Consider the following 18494-nt stretch of genomic DNA (forward strand, 5'->3'; position numbering starts at 1 on the left):
ACGCCCCGCGACGCCCCGCGCCGCCCCGCGACGCCCCGCGACGCCCCGCGACGCCCCGCGCCGGTCAGGACGGCTTTTCACGCTCGCCCTGACTTTTCATTTGTTTTATTGATATTTTGCAAAGAGAAAACATCGAGGAAAAGGGCGAAAAGAAATTGATGCGAGACAATTCCTGTGAAACAGTCGTCACGTTTCCATCAGGAGCGGCTTACAATTGAATGGACTAGATTATTGCGTTCGCACTGGAATGCAATTTCTTCACAATTTTCTGTCGAAGTACAAAAACGTGATGAATTTTTTTCTCTCAAAAACGTGCGCTCCTGTCCTAGATTGCCTATTAGCAAATTTCAATAAGCAATTCCCGCCAAATAACATAGCCTCACATTTCAACTGTTGGCGATCATCGTCTATTTATAAACGAAATAATTTTCATTTACAAGCGATATGCAACATTGCTAAACCAATAACAATTGACAGATATTTGATAATGCAATTATTTGAATCATTGGATTGAGAATGTATCGCGGTGCAATGTATTGGCATGTGTGTTGCATTGCAGGAGCCACAACCACGAGTGCTATACCACAACGTTAATTCAATTTAACGGAGCAAGGGGGCAGCAGGCAGGGGCGGGCTCGAGGGGCAGGGGAAAGGGCCACTCGCCGCACATCACTAACGGACATACATACGTCAACTTTATAAGAATGATTGATAATTGCACATTCCACTTGTTCCAATTAGATTCTTACTCTGGATAAATATATTTCTACTAAAAAGCTAAAAGTAAGGCTAAAGCTTTAGATCTTAGATACAATAATCAGAATTATGTAAATAAAATCTCTGTATTGTTTTTACTTTGATAGTGTTGTAAAGACATCGGTCAGTGTTTGGCGAACATGGAGACAGATCGCGTGCTTGGCGGCCGCGCCACAGTGCGATGACACGCTGACACGCCACACCAATTACTTTCCCTATTCCTATAAAATGGCAGGGTAGCATCCACACGAAGAACACGAAAACCAGGAGCTCAATAAAATTACGTATTATTTGTTGTTTTTCCTACTTGATATTTTTTTTCAACTTAATTTACAATTCGTATTAGTCTACTTTAGATTGCACTAACAAAAAAAGAGGAATTCAAAATCTAGAATTATATTAAGAATAGCACAGATAAAGAAGAATATAGATGTTTCTAATACAAAGACATGTATCTGTCACTCTGTCTGTTTATACTTAACATAATATTTTCTGTATTGTATTGTATAATTTTGTATATTTCTATTACATCACTGAACAATACTCCTACAAGTCAAACTAATGTCATTATTAATGTTCCAAACTTCCATATAGAAATAAGTGACATTGTTCACCCGTAGGAACTAAGAATTTTCTTCCCGTAACGAGATATTTTTTCCAGCCACTTGCCTGTCCTAAGTGTATTACAATCGCATGGTAAAACGGTGCTCTGTGTGAGTTCGCTTTCGGGGATGTAGCCATAAAAACAAATGACTCCACATCAGGGGCGGGGCGCGGGGGGTACGAGGTGCAGGGTGCGGGGTGAGTGCACCCCAGTAATTTTCCTCACAATGTTCCCGGCGGTCGCTCGCCTTATAAACGTAATCACCTGGTAGGACTGACGCAAAACTTTTGAAATCAAGCCACAAGGAAAAAATTTGCACGTGAATATCACTTAAATGAATTGAGTGATTTTCTCACGCCTCATACACAAACTTGTTTCAGAATTATATGTATTTATTGTTAGTATTTTTTATGAGTGGTTATAAATATTATATAATATACAAAAAAAACATTATTATTAAGGCACTGGTTCGCCAGGCCAGGCCGGTGTACCGTAAGTAAAGTGAATATATCCAGTACCAGTGGAGGTGGCGCGGGAATGGTTGCCTGTGTTACTTGTAGATTGCAGTCACACCTTTGTTGTGAAAGACGGGAAATGTAAATTGCAATGAGTCACAGGGGAGTTCGAGGAGGCCGGGGCATGCATACTGCAGTAGCGACGTCTGGCGGCGGCCGGCGGGGGCACGTGGCGGTCACGCCATCCCACACAGGTTTCCCCCGAGTTCATGACCGTCCGATAACAGTTGCAATCTTATCCACGGCGTTATTTACATTTACATATGTAACTATAATCAACGTTTTAAGTCACTTTTCAAGCAACATTATATGTGGATCCTGTGATCTAAACCTTTATGAACATATAAAAAAATCCGTTGATAAACAACGAGTAGGGAATATTACGTTTTTAACTCCTCGTGCCTCAGAAAAATCGCATGAGATGATTTGCCCTCTTCGATAAAATTTAATTGAATAAAAATTATAGGTAAGATCCAATAGAATATTCTCCTCAAATCACATTATTCTTTATTATTTCTCATCGAACATCTTTTTATAATTCATTAAACTTGGCGTTGAATTGACCTTTTGTGAAGGCTGTCGCGGGCGGTCGTGAAGCGCCGCATGTGATTTATTGAACTTTCTTTGGGCATTACTTCAATAGGCTCATTCGAATAAAAAATTGTCGCTCCAATAAATTACTATCACTACAATATTATTAATTTGTATTGCCACGGATATATTCGGTCGACATGACTGGTGAAGAAAGACATTTGGTGGACAGAGATTCAATTCATGACTATTAAATGTTTATTTTAAGTGGAACATTTTAACCATTAAAAAATTATAAAGAATTATTGAGTTTAAAGAAGTTTGCTGGCTCAGTGGAGTGCGGCGAGCAAGGGGGCGGCGGCGCGGGCGACAGCTAGGGTCGGCGGACCGGTGCCGAGGAGCGCACCTGAGAGATGGATTATTTTTGAGGCGTTGAAAATTATGTGCGAATATTTTACACAATACACAATGTTGATGTGTTGGAAACTTCTGGGTTAGGTTAAAGTATTGTCAAATTAACTATTTAAACCGTTTTTATTTGCGATGAAAATTATATTTAAAAAAAAGATGTTTAAATAACAACGTCTAAAAACCGGATAAGCGTAAACAACGTAAAATATATGTCGGTACTCGTATATTAAATGAACACACGCCGGAGCGAAGGGCTGGAGTGCGCTGTAAAGTTGTTTATTATACTAATTCCATTAAAACGTGAACACATAAACATTTACAAACATTTAAAAAACATGAGTTACGAAAACAAACGTGCAATAATCTGAGTAAGTTTTTATGTCACATAAAGGGTGAGTAACACCGCCGCCGCCGCCGCCGCCGCCGCCGCCGCCGCCACTCGGCCGCACGGGGGCGCCACACGGCGGGGCGGGGGGCGGCGGGGCGGCGGGACAGCCGGGCGCAGCACGAGCCGCGTATTAACATAATGGTTACGCTGATTACGCACATATAAGCTATATATCCACATCTTTATAAATTTACTACCAAATTTATGAGCGAGTGTAAAACATGAATAATTATTAGAGTGAAGCAATTTCACATCAGCAAAATAATCGTTCTTTATCAAATCTTGTTTACAATATATACCTACAGATGTTTACATAGTTAGTATTACATGACATGAAAAGTACCTTGCGGAGTTCGTAGTTACATTCGCGCCAGGTCTTTTTTGTAAAATATAATAGCCAATGGACTTATAATTTCAACTTGAAATAAATATATAGTTAAGCGATAGTTCATAAAGTGATTGAAACATTTTTATTGTTGCCAGAAGCAACTAGTACTTGCTGTGCATTAGCTGCTACATTCCCGCGCGGAACAGTGTGAGGTGAACGGAGAGTGAGGATAACAAAGTCCCTCTTAAATCTCGACCAAGATTAAACATAACTTAAGAATATGTCAAAGTTTTCTTACGAAATATTTTTCAAGCTTTAATCAGGTAACAGTTATTATTACAGTATGTACAAATGTACCTAACATTTACGTTAAGCACATTTATGTATAGTTTAAATGTGCACCTAATTGTCTTTCCCTGTGTTAAAATTATTATCAATTATTAATCAAATTGAATAATGAAATAAGAACGTAAAGTGCGCTCGAGACATAATTTATGAAGTGATATCTCATATCCGATGACCGCAGCACGCTTGGGCGCGGGCCAGCGAGCTGCTGTGCCATGCCGCCCATCCTATGTGCTGCTACAGCGTGCTATAGCGTGCTACGACGTGCTACAGCATGTTATACCGATTTAAAGCATAATTACTACGGTTTGCAGTATCCTTCTACAGAGTGCTACGCAGTGAAGAGATGCATAGTGCATCTATCTTGTGTACGTTCTTACATTAATTGTATTAACTATAACACAATGTCAGCGAAACCGCTGTTGTGCAATTTAAATGCGGAAAATGAAGTCAAATCAAACAATCAAGAATTCCTTGTTTCAGTTACATATAAATGTCAAATTCTTAGGCAGAAAATTTTGTTAGCTACGTAAGTGGCGCAAAGGTAGTGCACATTGCAGGATGCGGTGCCGTTCGTGTGGCACTGGAGCCAACACAAACACGTGCGCTCACGAACCTTGCGCACTTTGTCAGACATCCTACTGTGTACAATACTTAACGTCGTCTGGGACACTTTCAGAGGAGCCACTTGCTTTCTCTCCAATGTTTTATAAATGTACGGTAAATACGCTATAAATTATTGCGATACTCGACGTAGCAACAGTTGTATTGCGTCGAGACAAAATAACTTGTTTTACACTTAAATTCAACTGCAATCATTTCTTTAACATTACGAGAAATCTCTCTTTATATTAAGAATTTATGATACATTTTTAAATAAATCTCAGGATTTTATTTTCAAATATATAATAAGTACGTTGAAATACATTTTATTAACAAAATCGACATAGATGTATCCAATCTGCGCCATCGGCCGCGTCTTCATTTCCCGTGTAGGAGCCATATTCTCCCAATAATGCCTCCCCTTAAGGTTGGCGTCCTGTGAATGGAGAAAATATCAAATCGATATTTTAATCAATCTGTTATTATTTATCTTCATCAAATACGCTTTTATGTATGATTATATTATAATAAGAATAAATAAATATATTTACTAACAGAAACTTTACAGTTCAGTGACATATTATAATTTCAAATGAAATGTGCACAAAGGCTATTGGAGTTTATCAGTATCAGTTTGTCGTGTCTGGGTCTGGGCTATCGAGTACGCAATATACGGGCTTGGGTGCAAATGCAGGAAATGTCAAAGCGCTACGCTGACTGTATGAGGCTGACTGAATGAGGCAGCGAGACGAGAAGCGCGTTATTCAATTGTCCGCGCCACATTCAAATTGTTCACTTCACCGGCTTCGGTTACCTCCCGCCACCGCCCCCCGCACCGACCCCCCGCACAGCTACTGGCACAGCTACTGGCATAGCTATGAGCAGTGAGCGGTGACCACATAACTGGAACACTAAATTATTTATATCAATCACTCGGAGCTTTTACTACATTACAATATACATCACTTACAAAGTACGTCACTACAGTATGTACTTTCATACAGTTCACTTACAGAATACACTCAAAGTATCTGTAGCCTCCATTAAATAATTTTAACTGTTCGTCGTTACGTCCACTCACCAATCACTATTATCTCTTTTCGAGCCGTAATTTGCTAAATTTAATAAAGATCAAGGATTTTTTGTTTAATCTAATTAAAAAGTTATTTAAACACTCGCCGAAAGAAAGCATGAGATATATATGTGTGTATTGAAATGTTCCCGAGAACCTCTGGGAGAACTTTCTTTGGCTTTTCAAAGCTTAAAAGCTTTTCATTACTTGTTTATAGGGCTTTGATGTAAGTTCGTCACGTTACCCTGCTGCCTCCCGCCACGGCGCGCCAGCAGCCCCGCACCCCGCGCACGCACGACGCGCCTCGCACCCCCGCGACCCCGCGACCCCGCACATGACGTCATTTATTACCATTACAAGGACTTTGAGGTTTATTTAATGTACGAAAAGAAAATCTTTCATCGTGCTCTGTAAAAAATATATAAAATTCCTTTGATATTTTCGATAATTTGATGAACCAAAGCAAAGTCGAATACAAGGAAAATGTTTTATCTTTCAGAGATAATAACTTAAATTTGAAGTTTGAGTTTTATCTTAGTTGACTTTAACATTGATTATATTAGAAAAGTAAACATTTATACAAAGTTTATTTCAAGGAAAGAATTCCACACTCTACCTCGAATTAGAAACATTTTTTCATTGTAAAGAACAAGAGGGCAAACAAATAAACTATGAACTTCCTTTCCTGACTTATTATCAGACATTTTGTCATGAAGTTACTACTTTTTATCCTTATTAAGGAATGTCTTTTCCGTGTAGGTAGCTTGCACGTTTTATTGGCACATGCCCGGAGGCACGAGGCGTGGCGCGGCGTGGCTCGGGCGGCGGCGGCCTCCAGCGCTGCTAATTGCCGTCTATTTGGAGGCGACTCGTCTTTGACATCTATTTACTTCTGCTCCTGCAGCCAGAACTAAATTGTTTCACGTTCACTTGTTAGATACGGAACGAGGAAACCCTTCATTTAAATAAGAGTCAAAAGCGCAAAGGAGATGTTAATTGTTAATTTTTTATCAATTATTTTTAAAGTATTTACTGAGTATTTAAAAAGTATTTACTGAGAAGACGGATGCAAAATATTTTATTTATTTATTTATTTACATGGAAAACTTACAGCTATAATAATCTTATTAACTATAGACTAGACAACTGAGAGCCATTGACAAGTCTTCACTTATAACAATATTATATCTATAATGAGCAAACAAACAAACAAGTATCGCTAGTATTAAACTATAGTAATATATAACAATGTAGTTAAAAACTAAATTATAGTAGAACATTAATATTAGTAGTAGCAGTTCACTTATATATTTTATTTGAAAAAGTCTAGTGCTAGGCACCTTCGTGCCGAGGATACACTCATAATGAATGGATCGAAATCATATTTGTTGCAGATTTTGTTAAAATTTCCAATTGCACGCACATTAAAACTGTTTTGCCTATAATTAGAAGAAGCTTTAGGCAACAGCAAAGGTGGTATGGAATGAATTGATTTACATGGGACGTTTATATATAATTTGGACAATAATTCGGGACAATCTATTTCGTTATTAAAAATTTTAGTGATATCGCGCTCCCTTTTCATTAAAATATTTTAGAAAGTGGAAATATCACACTACTTATAAGCATTATACTTCGGGTTTACAATTAAACTCAGTATATTACACAATTTACTTTCAGTCTGCAAACTCATTTTAGTCTAAATATACCAAAATTTATTATCTAATTGTTACATGTTGAAGTAAGAACAACTTTGTTAACAGGACTCTGGCTCGCGCCCAAGCCGCTCGCTAGCCGCTCGCTAGCCGCCCACTAGCCGCCCGCTAGCCGGCGACGCGGCGCGGCGACTCCAAGCTGAATAAGAAATATATTATATGTGGCCTCCAAATTTAACTCTACACTACGAATAACTGTAGATTTAGACCCCAGAGGGCGTCTGCGATAGCTTTAATGTTGAGATCGGAAACTTAACCACGAGGAAGTTTGAATAGTCACGTGTGCAGCAATGCACATAATATAGAAGAAGGCGATACTGCAGCATCAGGCGATCAGGCAACGTACGATCCGCTTACAATACCATCTACACTCAGTACTACGTAGAATAATTGCTTCATATCTTATTGAAACGTACAATGAAGTTTACATCTCCTGAAATTGAAGTAACAATGGAAAAATTGTCCTCTTGACAATTAAAACAATTTTATTTAATTGAACAAAATTGTCACGTTTACTTTCATCAAAAGCGTAAATACAAGGATGTCTTTATATAATGTGGATGTAAATGTGCCGGGTTCAAGTCCAGCGCTGGGCCGTGGTCTGTGGGCTGTGGACAGTCTGCGGTCAGCCCATGTAATTTACGGCACAAACTTGTGTCGCACGAGCTAGCCGCGCCTGATTGCGATTTGATTAACGTCCTTATCTTTATAAAATTAATATTGTCAACGGAGATTAAGGATATATTGAAGATAAAATAATTAAAAAAGATGAAGTCGCGTATCGTCCATTGTATTGTTGCCATTGATTAGTTTTATGATCCGGTGAGATAATTTTCTCAGACTCCGGAGATTGCGATGTTTCACATTCAGTGTATCTCTACTGGCATGTCAGTATGTAAGAGTGTAGTAGCCTGTAACTGAATTGTCAACAAGTGAAGGTAACTCAACTCACCCAGCAGCACCAATCTTCAACAGTTCCTGAAAATAAAAGAAATAACATATGTAATATGTTGCACAAACAATTTAAGAAAAATTTAATTTGATTTTATAATAAATGAATGTTTTTAATAGTTTTACAACAGCATAAATGTCTAATATGAATCATTGTAAACTGAATGAGATTCGACAGCGATTCCAGTATTACAATAGTAGTCAATTAAACGCGGTCTATCTTAATTAAGTAAATGTAAGTGATAACAATAATTAAAAGTAGTCGAACAAAATGTCTAATGCATTGCATTCAACAACATTGACGGTTCTCGTCTCAAAGCCGCCTTAACATGATTAATGCAGACGCCTAACCATGCAGCGCTCTCAGCGCTTTGAGACGCGCCAGAACGCCAAAACTATGTGCCTATCTGAGATAGTGTAAAATGGGTCTTAGTATCGTTATTTGCTAGAAGAAACTGACTCAGTCTATTTTCTAACTAAATCCAAGCTGCAGGCGGCAGGGATGTGATTACATTACCGCTCTCTAGCGTGCGCCGGACACAAAGACCTGCCGTACAAAACAAGTACCACGTGTGTTTTGTTTGTATATAGGGCAGAGCCCCGCCACCCGCGCGCCGCGCCGTCGCGCACTAATCTGCTTAAAAGGCTGCAAGCGGTGTGTCGCGACTGGCGCACATCTTGCAAGGCTCGCCACTCGCCAGTTCTATCTACGAGTATATTCATCAATATGTCATGACAACTGATTATACAGTGATTATACAGACGCCTTTTACATGACGCACACAAATTAAATTGTTATAAACGACACCAAAATATTTCCAATCAAATTACAACAACAGTTGACTTTTTTTACAATTCTTTGTCCAATGCGTAAAAAGCATTAATTTGTTTACAAAGGCAATAACTATATTTGTCATAGTTTCGTTATATTAATAAACTAAAAATATTTGGTTTGTTTACGAATTGCTTCGTAATTACAATGTTGTTTGTATTTGGTCAAAACGCGCCAGCGCTCTGTTTGTATTTCATCCAAACTAATGTTAAAATAGAGTTGTGTGAGTTGAATGTAAAATAACATGAACTTTGATACGAGGAATGTATCGCTCCATGATTCCAGTAGCTTTAATGAATTGCACTGTTCGTTGTTTTACATCTTGAAGGGTTTTTTCTTTGAATTAGAGAAAATTAATGATATATTTTTGTTGATGTCTCAACTCAAACGATATTGCTAATAATAACATGATGTGATAAAAATTTAATAAGAACCTCGGCTTTTGCGACACGGACGAGTTCTTTATTGAATTTCTCTGATACGCGGCGGAAATGTCGCACAAATTACTGCGACTTCTTGAACGAGATCACACGCGGGGGGGGGGGGGGGGGNNAGGGTAGGGGGGAGGTGCGTGAATCATTTGACTTAATTCTGCGCACGTTGTTCGTAATTATCTCTTGAAGTTTGTTGAAACAATCTTTATTGAAGACGAATAATTAAAGTAAAACTAAACAGACATTGATTATCCAAGTAATCGGTGGATTTAATTAAATAATTCTATAAGGTATATATTTTTATCGTATTTAATTACATTTCCAGGGGATTCAATTATCTGAAGACATCAGAGGACACACGTAATTGCTTGTCTCGTCTCGTCTCGTCTTGGCAATATGTCAGAGTTTTCTAGATCATTCTCCGCCGCCGCCGCCGCCGCCGCCGCCGCCCCGTCCACACATGACACGTCATTTATAGCGGCCTCCGCGTCGAGCTCCGCACTGCTGACAAATCGACGAGACTAATCCGTTATCCTGCTACTACTAGACACCATCATTTACCGCACAGACATGCCTTTCAACTATCCATTTACAGCTAAGAAAGTATTAGTGGGATTGTTAAGAACATATCGCTTTTCTATATATTAATATCACCTGAATCTTGAAACAAACTCAACAGTAGAACGAAGGTAAAGTTGAAAACTTTTATAGTATCGTTACAGCGTCAGAGAGCGCGGCACAGCTGCTACAGATGACAGCCCTAAAGGCGAGCTCGTTTGCTCCCCCCCCCCCTTACGAAGGTAAGTATGAATGTTTGTCAATCTGTCTGTCCAGTGTCTAACTCCTATATAAGGAGTGTTTGTATAAAATTCTGTATATGGTAAAATCAAATCGAGGTGAAACTGTGCACAGGCTGCAGAGTAGGCCGCTGTAGTTGAGCACGTAAGCGGTGCACAAATAGCCTTTTGAATCGCACATAAAAAGAAGATCGCGCGCTGGATAAGGCAGAGAGCGCCCCGCGGAGAAACGTCAGCGCCTAGCGCCCTGCGCCCTGCGCCCTGCGCCCTCGGGTACTGCCCGCGTTTTCGCTAGATGGAAAACAAAAAACTTTTCATAGCTTTCTGTTAATAATGTCTCCCACTCGTAAGTAATGTGTTTGAGACAAATTAAAAGCGTCCATTTGTCTTGTATCGACTTTCTCTGCGGTAATTAGATTAACTTGGAACTTCCCTCGTCTCTAAGTCCTCTGTTGTCTGTTGTCTGTTGTCTGAGAAGCTATTAGCAACGAGTACCTCATCTATTATTCTTGTCAACTTTTTATATAGAATTAGGATTACTGAATACTTTAAAGATTTGTAGCAAATAACGTAAAGTATCGCATGTTTTATTTTAAGTAAAACTCACTAAATGTCATGAAGTCGTATATTATTTAAGTATTTTATTTTACAACTATAATTATTTTGCTTTCCACTTAAAATTTAAACAAAATCTAAGGAACAGTTTTTTAAGGAAACTAATTTGAAAATGTGTTCCTCGGGAAGAACTCTGCCTTGCATTTTACATTTATTTACTAAGAAATAGGACAACGTTTTTGCATCGGAGTGAAAAAGTCAGCTCGACTGCTCGAAGCCTGAATAAGAGTGCCGGCGCGCCGGTACAGTCAGCAACACAACTCTAACAAAATATTGTCAACACATTCATTCGTTATTATACTTACTTTAATAATTATAACTATTATAAAATTAATTTTATCCTACTTCAGTGCCTTATTCATTTATACTTATGTATATATATATATATATATATATATATATATATATATATAAATAAGTATGTACCTAGATACATGACTATTTATAATTGCAAATAGCCTCCACATCTCTATTTGAATAATTTATGATCATTAAGGACGGATAACCCATTGGATGGAAAGTCTCGTTTTCAGGTAATTTGGCACCCGTTTAAATGTGGCGCGTCATCGCCGCCGCTAGATGGCGCTGACGCTAATTGGTAAAGGTAAATGGCGCGAAAGTGAGCCATTCGTTAAATTATTGTCGCAGGACGCGACTCTCACAGCTCTCGGCAGTGAGAAAATCATGCAACGGTCTGTGAAACGATAACTTAAAACTATCAATTAATGTTGATAACTAGAAAACAAGATTTTTATTACACATTTGTTGTTGATTAAACTGACACAAAAGATAATACTTATATTGATTTCCAACAGAAATTAAACAACGAAATACATACTTGTATAGTGATCTTAATGTAGTTTTTAGTATTATAAATAAAAAATGAAGTGACCTTTGAAATAATATTAAAACTTGAATATTGTAATCAAATTGCCTCTCACGAAATATATTTACCGTCCACTTCGTTATAAACCTTTTCCCTGCGTTTGTGGTTTGCAATTAAAAGGGACGAATAAAATTTTCGTCACCACATTTCCATTGTCTACGGGCCTTTTTTTGTTTATCTCATTCTGCAAGCAGTTTTTCTTTGTTTTTTGTCTCATTTATTTACTTTGCTATCGTCAAGTCTAATGAGTGTCCGTTCTCCTGCGACAAGTCCAACAAAACCATGTTGTTTATGTTTCAATTGAAATCGACCACAATAAAATGAGAGCGCGGCAAGTCCTGCAGATTTGCTGATGTGATGTGATGGTTAAATAGCCATGTTCAATAGCAGTAGAACAGGTTTCTAATGTTACCGCGCGTTCTCTTTATCCAACATACACGCACAGAAACATGTTTTCAAACCATTCGCTCTCTATGAAAAGACAAACTGACTAACAGACATAAGTAAATTTAAAATACAATTATTTATATTAAAAGCGATTATATCAGTATCGTTTGTGAATATTTACGAAATAAGAAAACTATTTAAAATTCTAGAATCAAAAAGTTGTTTGAAAAGCAAATGTTGCAGATTGCGCGGCGAAAGTTTCCTGGCCCACTTGACAGTATCTTTGGCAAGAATGACGTTACAGTTGACTGTAACGTGTGTTTTGCCAAAAGAATATTAAGATTAAAGCACTTGTCTAATTTAAATTCTATTTGAATGATAAAATTAAGCTAATGGAAACATAGCGAACGTTCGAGAGAGAGTTCGTGCACTGATAGTGACAATATTATGATAGCAATTAGAAAAAACTTCATTAGTAGCCTGGAAATATAATTTTCGTTCAAGAAATCTTACTCAAGCTCGTACAGCAAAATGTCATTAACATTAGATCGAGAACTAAGAATTACGCGCAATTAATCAAATTCTTTTATTTTAATCACGTGTTGCTTTCTCCTGTAGCCGCAGCGAGAGGCGAGTACACCCTCTCTCTCGCCCTTCTCCGTTTGCTCCGAATGTAAAAGCGTGGAAACAGAGAAATGAGCTTAAATCACGCCAAACCCATTTCCCGACTGGGGCTGTGAGCTCATTATTGTTAATGATTGTAAATGAACGACCTAAAGCGGAGTACACGAGGTACAGTCACCAGAACCAGCCGGCCTAAGTACCGACTGAAAAAATGACAAGAATACAGTTGTGTTGTTTTTTTTTTAAGTATTGTGTAATTGATTTTATAAAATTTTACGTTTGATCGTGGAATTAATATGTTCATAATTAACCAAAATAAAATAATATGGTAAATGTGAATTAAATATATTTAAGGGTGACTGACAAGCGAATATCAACATCATCTTTGTATACTAATTTCGTAACGAAAGGTTTGTATTCGAAAATTGATTTTATTATTATTCCCGAATTTAGTATAATGAGCTTAATTATTCACAAAATCTACAAACAACCTTTCGAATGAACCCTTCGTTAGCGCCGTTCATTGAACGAACTCACCTACACGGGTAATTAGATCTCTTGTATTGGATTACGATTCTCGCCGCTAGATGGCGCTGACGTTAATTGATTGCTGCGTTGATTACACGTCAGAACATTCCGCACCCACGCACAGCACAGCACGGCACGTATTCATGAGATTCTATCAATATTGTATAATAATATTCACTCCATGATTACCAATTTGTAAAGAAATAATCTAATGCAAGATTAAATTCTATAGTTGATAATTTACTTACATTATAATACCGCAGCCGCTATGATTACGTGACTGAAGAAAATCAAAGAGAAGAAATTAATTGTCGGTTGTGCAAAATCAAAATAAACTTGTATATGTTTATCCAATAAAGTCGCATCACTGAGAAAGCGGCAAAGAGCTTGATTAGAGTTTTTAATTAACAGCTGCGCAATGACGCTGACGGCGGCAGCGGCCGGAGAATCGCGGGAATGAATTTGTCGAAGTCGAAGTGGCGAACGTTCTGGTGGCCGCAGCAGGCAAAGGCAAGATTAAAAAATAACAAAAATAAAATCATATGTGAAAAACTGTAAAAAAAGAAACAGCCGTAATAAGCAAGCTTGACGCATACAATTTTAAATCGGGCTGTAGAGTTTGACGTGATGTCGGACTAGTCCCTTGTTATGGTCGTATAGAATTGGTAGTATGTTTTCTTGATCATGTTACGTAGAAAGAGAGGCTGAACAGAGGCGAGTGGACTGGAGTGAGGGAAAAGCATCACAAATTCAATTAACCTAATATTTCTATACAGGGACAGAACACATACAAACTCATATTTCTAATGAGACAGTCTCGCGACTACCAGCCTTATCGTTCAATTATTTATTTTTATGTAAGCAAGGGCTATACAAAACCTAACACGCAATATTACCGCCCTTACTGCACTGTGAGCTTCTGGTGCCGCTACTTTACTAACTCAATGTTTTGTATATAATGAAACAAAAACAACAACAAAAATTCGTAAATAGAAACCTTTGTAAGACGTAAATGCGGTTACATGAAATGGATAAGCTCCAGCATTCCCTTCTTCTTGACATTATTATAATATACAGAAATGCTTTGTAGAATAAGAATTAATTTACTTTTGTAATTTTTATGTAAGTTTGTATGTGCAGAGTGGCGAACAATACTTGTATATTTCCGGTCATCTGCACAATAACGCACTTTATTGTGACCCTCGTTATCGTAATGTAAGCGTTTGTACGCAACAAGAGGGTGAATATTGAAACCAGATAAATTGTTTGTCTTTCTTTTCACTCTTCGTGAATATTTTATTATCTTTAAAGTTATAATTTTTTATTCACAATATTGTCTTACACTGAGGACTATAACATATATCATCTTGTGATGTTTTATAGGAATAATGAAGCAAACAAAACATTTCCAGATGACGCCACAAACAACAATAACAAGGCGACAATCAGGTAACAGGAAGCAGTTACAAAGATCTCGCCCGGCACAACACAAAACAGCTACAAAGAAATGCTTAAACTAAATACAGTTGACACAAAACTGGAAATGAAAATATTGTTATATAAAATACTCTTTAAACCGAAGTCGTTCTGTTAAATTTGCTCACACAAAAACTACAGCTGAGTTATGAGGCAAGTTGATAGGGGTAAAAGGGATTACGATTACGAGCAGTGCAGTCAGTGTTCGTTTACGAGGAATACCATAATGTCACCGTATCGGAGTACACATTTGAAAGTCTAATCGCACAGGGATTATCTCTCCAATATGTTTGCAAATGCCCTGCGAACGACGCAAGCCACGCACACACTGCGGAGCGGCCGACAGGGAGTGATTCACAATTGAGTTTCGGCTCATTCGGTCGCTTGCCGCTTACGAGAATTATAGAGAAACACGCGTCGAGGCCGTTTTTGTTGAAAACGTTAAGGAGTTTACAGGCGCTTGTAATCTGCTCGAACGTCTGCTGCGGCGACTGGTTCATGTCACCATCATCAGCGTCGCTCCGACATGTCAGATCATTGTTGTAATCATGGTATACAATAAATCGTACTAATTGTTCATTTTACGAGTGTTTACTTTCATGGATGGCAGTTCAAATATTACGAATGGGTTTCAAGTGTGAGATGGACAGGTGTATGCTGACTCCGCAGTCAGCAATGCACAGCTGAGACACGAGTAGGTAATACAAAAACTGATAAACGGCGAATATATTAACCGAAACAATTCTCATTCGAAAGTCCCGCGTTTGATCCTCGGAAATGAGATCGTAAATCCCACGTGAAATACAACCTATTTGCGGTGCGCNNNGGGGGCTGGGGGTGTGGGTGTGGTGGGGGTGGTGGTGGTGGGGGGGGTTCACTTGATTAAACTCTCTTTATTACAAACGGGAAATTATTGCAGAGTATTATAATATTCGTTTGTAAAATTGTCACTTTGCATAAAGCGTATATGCATATATGTTTGTGTCGCCGCTATTAGTAAATATATTCATCTTTATATTATCTTATCTCACAATTAATGTTAATATAATATTTTATTTATACGCACAATTTTGAACGAATAAGTTATAGCAACAATAAACTTGACTTGACTTGGTAAAGAAGTTGTCATTTTCAATGAGGTAGATAAAGCGAACTTCCCACACACAATTTTTGAATTGTGAAATTTATTTGTATGTTTTTAGTTTAATAAATATAAATGTATTCACATTGACACGTTTTAGAACGATGACATTGTGAAATCAAAGTGTTAATTTAACATTAGACTTGTAATTCCATGGTAATGTGCAAATCTGCCATTTTCCTTGTATTTGACCATCAGCCCGTCTCCTCTAATCTGGAGGAAGTGCCCTAAACAAACAAGGTTTCGGGAAAACCTTGCGATTTACAAATCTTTGTAAGAATCGCGTATAATTTTACCGCTAATTAAAAAAATAGACTTAAGGTCACTACTGTTCCAAGTTTCAAGATGAATAATTGTGAGGATAAGAGAGGGGAGGGGAAATAAACCACTTGTATTTAGTTAATGTTTTAAGATATTACTGGGCCGACTTCAAAAAGGATTTCATATTAAAACTATTCGTCTATCCCGACTATCTGGAAAAACATGAAAATGATTGTCTTTAAATTCCTGTTACAAAATTGGTGGCACAAAAAGCTTACGCGCCGGTGTCGGCACAAAAATAAAATATCTTCATAAATTATACTTTTACATCTACTTTCCTCCATCATAACGAGGCGAGGAAGGCGACGTCCGCGGCGAGCGTCCGAGAGACGCACGCCATTTTGCCCGCGTAATTAAATGTCAAGCAGACGCCATTTTAGGTGACATGTAAACATTGCCGAACGAGTGTGGACCGGACACGCGCTTTGCGGGACATTTTATCATATCTTTTGGGTCTAATAAAATTATTTTAAAAATAATAATTGTCTGTCATAAAACTTAAAAATGTTAAAGGTTAAGATTTTTGGTCAAGTCGTATTATCGTGAATACTTGATGTATTCCAATATTAAACAGCAAAGTGATGAGCAACTTGGTACAGATTTAATGACATTTTGTCTTTGTGTTTAACTACATACGTCAATACGCCACTTATTATTAACACGTCGCTATCTTGGACCAACAAATTTTGTGGCACGTCCTAGCGCGCCATAAAGGCGTATCAAGGAGAAATACGCAATATTTTAAGCATTCCGCTTGCAACTCGTACCAGATCGCTTCTATGTTTTAATTAACGTTTAATGAGGTGACACGACCACAAAGGTTTAGTTAGCGCCGCAATAACACAACGATTCCTCCACGAACTATACATATTATTAAAACTGCTCGTTAGGCATTTTCGTAAGCTCCATTGCAGCGGCTCCTTGGCAGTCGGTACTCCGCACTCGGCAGGCGCCTCACGTCCGCGCTATGAACAATGACACCTCCTAATCGGCCGCCGCTACGTAACCTCGCGCGCTCGTCTTAGGAGGCCAATGTCGCGGTCCACTCGGACAGAATATCGATTTTGAAGGAGAGGATGACACATCCGGCTAAACGGAAATTTAGACAAGAAACTCGCTCGCCAACGGAATATGTATATAAGCGCAGCCGTCTTTGGCAAGGTATCACTCGTTACCGAGCCGTCCAAGCATAGATAACTATGAAGACTTTCGCTTGCGTCCTCCTGCTGGCAGCGATGGGAGCCGCCGAGCCTCCGCTGTCTCGACAGTCGCGGATCCAGTCCGCCAGGCAGCGGACCGAAGAGGCGCCCTATCCCGCAGCCGGGTTCCGCCCAGCGACGGCGTTCGAGCTACCGAGTCGCGAAGCGGTCGCTCCGCCCTCGACGTCGTACGGCGTGCCTGCCACCAGCTACGGCGCCCCGCTCGCCACGTACGCCGCACCGAACACCGAGTACGGCCCGCCCGTCACCGAAGCTGGCGACGATACGACAGAGGAGGTCGAAACTATCGAAGGAAACGAAAACAAGAACGAGAAGGAGAGGCTCGAAGAGGGGCCGAAAGGCGAGGCTGAGGTGGTGAGAGCCGAGGGTGCGTACTACGTGCTGCTGCAGGACGGGCGGCTGCAGCGCGTGCAGTACCGCACAGAGAACGACGTACGCAACATGGCATACACGGCGCAGCTGCAGTACCGCGCCGAGGAGCGTGCGCCGCTGTACGTGTACACCGCCGCGCCTCAGTACCAGCCCGCCGCCGCTTACGTGCAGCTGCTCTGAACCCTTCTCTGAGGCTGCGTGTGCGTATGCATGAAATAAAGAAACGATCACTTTTTAAACTAAACTTCGTCAAACGTTGCTAAGGTGTTTTAAACTTATTTCAAACACAAAGCACATTTTAGAAACAAAATAGAGTTATATTGATAACGACAATGACACGAAATGCGACTATATTATTTATTGAATAAATTATTATTTAATTGTCTTCTAATAATCTTTTGAAAATTACAGAAGTTTTAGTTAACATTTTATTATTTTGTTATTTCATTTCCTTCTTCTTTCTTAAAGTGAGATTATTAAAAAAACCGATCCAAATCTCCCCTATGACTGTTTCCACTGCATTGAATCTTTTTTATAGTTAATAGTATAGTCTAAAATGTATAATATTAGTAAGGATATGCAAATGATATATATATATATATATATATATATATATATATATATATATATATATAATATTAC

The 18494-nt window shown here is 38.7% G+C and overlaps 2 protein-coding genes across 2 annotated transcripts in view; one reads left to right on the forward strand and one right to left on the reverse strand.

Annotated features, from left to right (window-relative positions):
* gogo (thrombospondin-1 like protein golden goal) overlaps window positions 1-18494 on the reverse strand; it is a 60445-nt gene that overhangs the window by 25142 nt on the left and 16809 nt on the right. The window contains exon 2 of the mRNA XM_013317709.1: window positions 8221-8246. The gene's annotated coding sequence lies outside the window, so the exon portion shown is untranslated. The remainder of the gene's footprint in view (window positions 1-8220; window positions 8247-18494) is intronic.
* LOC106122050 (uncharacterized) lies at window positions 17142-18195 on the forward strand. Its single transcript, XM_013317900.1, has one exon. It carries the CDS (start codon window positions 17460-17462, stop codon window positions 18030-18032), a length of 573 nt encoding a protein of 190 aa, XP_013173354.1. The 5' UTR covers window positions 17142-17459; the 3' UTR covers window positions 18033-18195.

The sequence above is a fragment of the Papilio xuthus genome, unplaced genomic scaffold (genome assembly GCF_000836235.2).
Source record: "Papilio xuthus unplaced genomic scaffold, Pxut_1.1 DF826933.1, whole genome shotgun sequence".
Taxonomy (NCBI): Eukaryota; Metazoa; Arthropoda; class Insecta; order Lepidoptera; family Papilionidae; genus Papilio; species Papilio xuthus.